This window comes from Vombatus ursinus, unplaced genomic scaffold, assembly GCF_900497805.2.
Source record: "Vombatus ursinus unplaced genomic scaffold, bare-nosed wombat genome assembly UNPS02012997.1, whole genome shotgun sequence".
Taxonomy (NCBI): Eukaryota; Metazoa; Chordata; class Mammalia; order Diprotodontia; family Vombatidae; genus Vombatus; species Vombatus ursinus.
In genome coordinates this window covers 43,095-47,327 of record NW_020952775.1, presented here as the reverse complement: position 1 = coordinate 47,327, position 4,233 = coordinate 43,095, and the positions used below count along the sequence as shown (strand labels likewise).

Genomic DNA, 4,233 nt, shown 5'->3' with positions numbered 1-4,233 from the left:
GGAGAAGGGGAGCTGAGGGTGATGGTCATTGACATGGTGGAGAAGGGCTGGGGGTATGGTCACTGATATGATGGAGGAGGGGAGCTGGGGGTGATGGTCACTGATATGGTGGAGAAGGGGAGCTGAGGGTGATGGCCATTGACATGGTGGAGAAGGGAAGGCTGGGGTGATGATATGATGGAGGAGGGGAGCTGAGGGTGATGGCCACTGAAATGGTAGAGGAGACAGGAGTGATGGTTAGTGGTAGGAGGCAGAGGTGTACTTAGGACCAGTCTGCTGGATATTTGCTCCAGGGTCCTGAGAGTGTCTGATATCTGGGAGCCACAGTCCAACTCCTCTCTTCTGAGATAACTCAGGCTGCTAGCCGTGTATCTTCAAAAGCTGCCTCCTAGGGGCAGCTAGGTGGCACAGTGGATAGAACTCTGGCCTTGGAGTCAGGAGGACCTGAGTTCAAATGTGACCTCAGATACTTGACACTTACTAGCTGTGTGACCCTGGGCAGGTCACTTAACCCCAATTGCCTCACCAAAAAGCAAAAGAAAAAGAAATGTGACCTCTTGCTCTCTTGTTCAGTTTTCAGAGTCCTATTGCTTTGGGTTCTCTCTTAACATGGGGAGGAGTAGGGTAGGAGCCACCTGCTACCGCCACCTCCTCCTAGGGTTTGGGGTTTTGGGGCTTTGAGGGCTTTGCCTCTCCTAGGCCCAGAATGACTACATTCAAATGGGGTAGACTATTCTAGTCCCCCCCCCAAAAACCCAGCACTATAATGCCTAGTTAAAGCTCTGGGGGTGATCATTGATTTAGTACAAGGAGTGGGGAGAAGGATCATTGGGAGGTCATTAACATGGAAGGTAGGGAGGGTAATTGACATAGTAGTTGGGTGGGCAGTGTGAGTGGAGTCAGGATTGGGGATTTGATGGAGCTGTAATCAGCACCTTGACCTGTGTATGTGAAATACATGGATGTAAGGATGCATGCCCACTGCCCCTCTGCCTCCTCCATGTTGACACACTGGGGGAGAATGTGAGAAGGGGCCCTTGCTTGTCCAGTCCCAGGCAGACACCACCCAGGTGTTCCTTAGCTGTTACCTCCCTTCTGGAGCTCTGTACTGAGGCCTGTCTTCTACTCCACCAATCCAATTGCACCTGTCTGGGCAGACTACTACTCAGTATGGGGATCTGCCCCATGCAAGATGCCCAGGATCAGTGGCAATAGCAACACAGGGTAGTCTGGGGGTATCCCAAGGTCGCTGTCTGCATCCTTCCTCTCTTTTGCATATTCAAATCAAATTTACCCTAGGATTAGTTATGACTTCGGTGATGGGGGAGGCTGGGGACAGGAATTGGGATCAAGTGGAGACTGTGAGCTGGGAGGAGTAGACAGAAGCTGGAGGCAGGGAATGACTAGAGATCAGAGAGCTAGAGTTTAACTATAGTGAGGAAACAGGGTGTCCTGAGCCTGCTAGTGAACACACCCTCACCTACAGGTGCTGGCCACAGATATGTCCAAACACATGAGCCTTCTGGCTGACCTCAAGACCATGGTGGAAACTAAGAAAGTGACAAGCTCAGGGGTCCTGCTGTTGGACAATTATACGGACCGAATCCAGGTAAGGAATAAATCCTTGGGGCACCCTTCACCCACTCAGTGAGGACTCTGGAGATGAGAAGATCCTTGGTTGAGAAACTTCTTGCATTCCCATGCTAAGTTCCCTACCTGAGACAGCTCCCCAGAACCTTCTTCACTCTCTCATTTCACTTTTCCATATATCAACCCTGGGTGCCAACAGGATTGAGCTGAGGCAAACAGATTGTTCTTCCCATTATGCAGATGGAGAAATTGAGGTCCAGGCAAGGGAAGAAACTCTAGCAACTACAGATCTGTCCCCATGTGGGAGTGAGCTCTCCACCACTCGGGACTAGACTAGAGTCTGGAAGCTGACTCTAGATGATAATTATTTGTTAGGGAGGTGGGAGAAGATTCCTGCTTGGGATGGGGTTGGAATGAATTACCTTCTATTTAAATACTTTCCAATGCTGGGATTCTAAGGGATACTTAGTCCTCGGGGACAAAAGGAGAACTACAGCCCAGGACTTCTAGTCCTCAGCCCTCTGATCATTCAGAGCTGAAGGAGCCTTCCTGTCTATCCCCCAGGTCCTTCGGAACATGGTGCACTGTGCTGACCTCAGCAACCCGACAAAGCCACTGGCACTGTATAGGCAATGGACTGACCGCATCATGGAAGAGTTCTTCCGCCAGGGAGACAAGGAGCGGGAGAGAGGCATGGAGATTAGCCCCATGTGTGACAAACATACGGCATCTGTGGAGAAATCACAGGTACCAGCCCCCTCCCTATGCTCTGAAATCTCTGGTGCTGCCCTCCCATGTCTAGGTGACTCCCTAAGCCCTCCAGGGATGCCCAGGAACCCATTATTCCCAAAGGACCCTCCATGTTCTCCAAGGGACATCATCTCCCCTCCTCCCCTTCTGTGGCCCCTTGGGAATTTCTGCCCTACCCCATTACTGCCACAAGATATTGCCCCAAAGGGCCTCTGAATGGGGTGCCTAGTCCCCCCCCTAGTATTCTTGAGTAACCCTTCACTGCTTCAAGGAAACTTGGGGGTCACATACCACATTATCTGGTGATAAGGGTCACAGGGGGATTCTCCCGCTCCCTCCCTGACCCCAGGTGGGCTTCATCGACTACATCGTGCATCCACTATGGGAGACGTGGGCAGACCTCGTTCACCCTGATGCTCAGGAGATTCTGGACATGCTGGAGGATAATCGGGACTGGTACCACAGTGCTATCCCACAGAGCCCCTCACCACCCCCTGAAGAGCCACCTGGCCAGGGCCAGGACAAGTTCCAATTTGAATTGATCAGTGAGGAGGATACAGCCTCCACAAAGACAGTCAGCCAACTGGAGGAAGAGGAGGAGCCAGCCCCCGAGGGGGGGCGGGTAGGTCTAGGCTACGGCCTCCAAAAGGGCAGCCTGCCCGCCCCACCCTCAACAAGGCCCCTAAGTGCGTCCGGAGCTTCAGTCATTCAACCGAGCTGTCAAAGACCAGATACAATGGAGAAGGACGAAGTGCCCCCAAAGGAGTCTACACCCGACAAAGAGACACAGCAGCCACCCCTAGCATCGCCCCAGGAGCTAGAGGACGACGAGGAAATGATCGAGGCCGGAGCCTCCCCGCAAGCCGAGAAAGAACCCCCCGAAGAGGTCCAAGACTTAGCCAGCCTAGGGGACCCAGGATGTCCATCCTGAGCAACATCTCCCCATCCCTGATTCCTCCCCGGCCCTGGACTCCTCCACCTCCATCCCCACCAACCACCTCAACCTTTTTCCGGAAGCAGCAGCAAAAACTTGCAGTTTCGAAAAAAAAGAAAAAAGAAAAATATTTCCCCCCCTCCTTTTTCTTTTTTTTCCCTACTGGGTTTTTTGGTGGTGGGGTTAGAGGTAGGGGAGGGGGATGGAGGGGAAGGGGGGTGGGGAGGGCAGGGGAAAGGGGGGGATATTTTTTCCGTTTTTAACTATGAAGTTTTTAGAAAAAAAAAAAAAGAAAAAGAAAAAAAGGGAATGAAACACAACAACTGTAGATGCCCTTCCCTACCCCAGCCTCTAGGGCTCAGTCTTCCTCTGCATAGTCTGTGCCCACGTACTAACTTCTATCTTGTCCTGCTGTGAGTAGGCCTTGGGGTGCCCCCTGCTGGGCATAGCCATCCTAGGGGGAGCAAGGGGTCACTTTGCGAGAGGGGACCCCGTCTCCTAGCCAACACTCACCCCAGGCTATATCACCTTCAGGAAGTCTTCCTCTTTATTTTGCAGTGATTGGCAATACGGTGGGGAGTAGGGCTGGGGTGAAGGGTGTGTGTGTTGGGGGGGCTGGGCGGTGTGGTCAGCACCCTGAGCCACTTTCTTTGCTCTTTTAATTTTGCCAAAAACTCTGGTGTGTGTGTGTGTGTGTGTGTGTGTGTGTGTGTGTGTGTGGGTTGGGTGGGACAGAAAGGGCAGGAAGGGCTGCCTCTCCCCCTCCCCTGAGCCCAACCTCTCCTTAGGCCTCAGTTTTGCCTTTGGAGGGTGTGATGAGTTTTCTTGGCCTCTGTAATGGGGTGGAGGGGGAAGCTCAGCCTCCCTCCCACCTAGCTGCTGTTTGCTCTCCTTGTTTCTGCCTTAACCCCTCCCTGTGGCCTTGGGGGGACAGCGAGGGGAGCTGGGGAGCAGAGGGT

At 52.9% G+C, this 4,233-nt stretch overlaps 1 protein-coding gene across 1 annotated transcript; it reads left to right on the top strand.

Moving 5' to 3' along the window:
- Positions 1-6: 6 nt before the first annotated feature.
- Positions 7-3,463, top strand: LOC114040348 (cAMP-specific 3',5'-cyclic phosphodiesterase 4D-like; the record flags this gene model as incomplete). The annotated part of the gene is made up of 4 exons (XM_027858423.1): positions 7-36; positions 1,487-1,609; positions 2,155-2,337; positions 2,690-3,463. Coding segments are annotated over 4 exons (918 nt in total), but the record flags the coding sequence as incomplete, so codon positions are not given.
- Between the last annotated feature and the right edge of the window lie 770 nt (positions 3,464-4,233).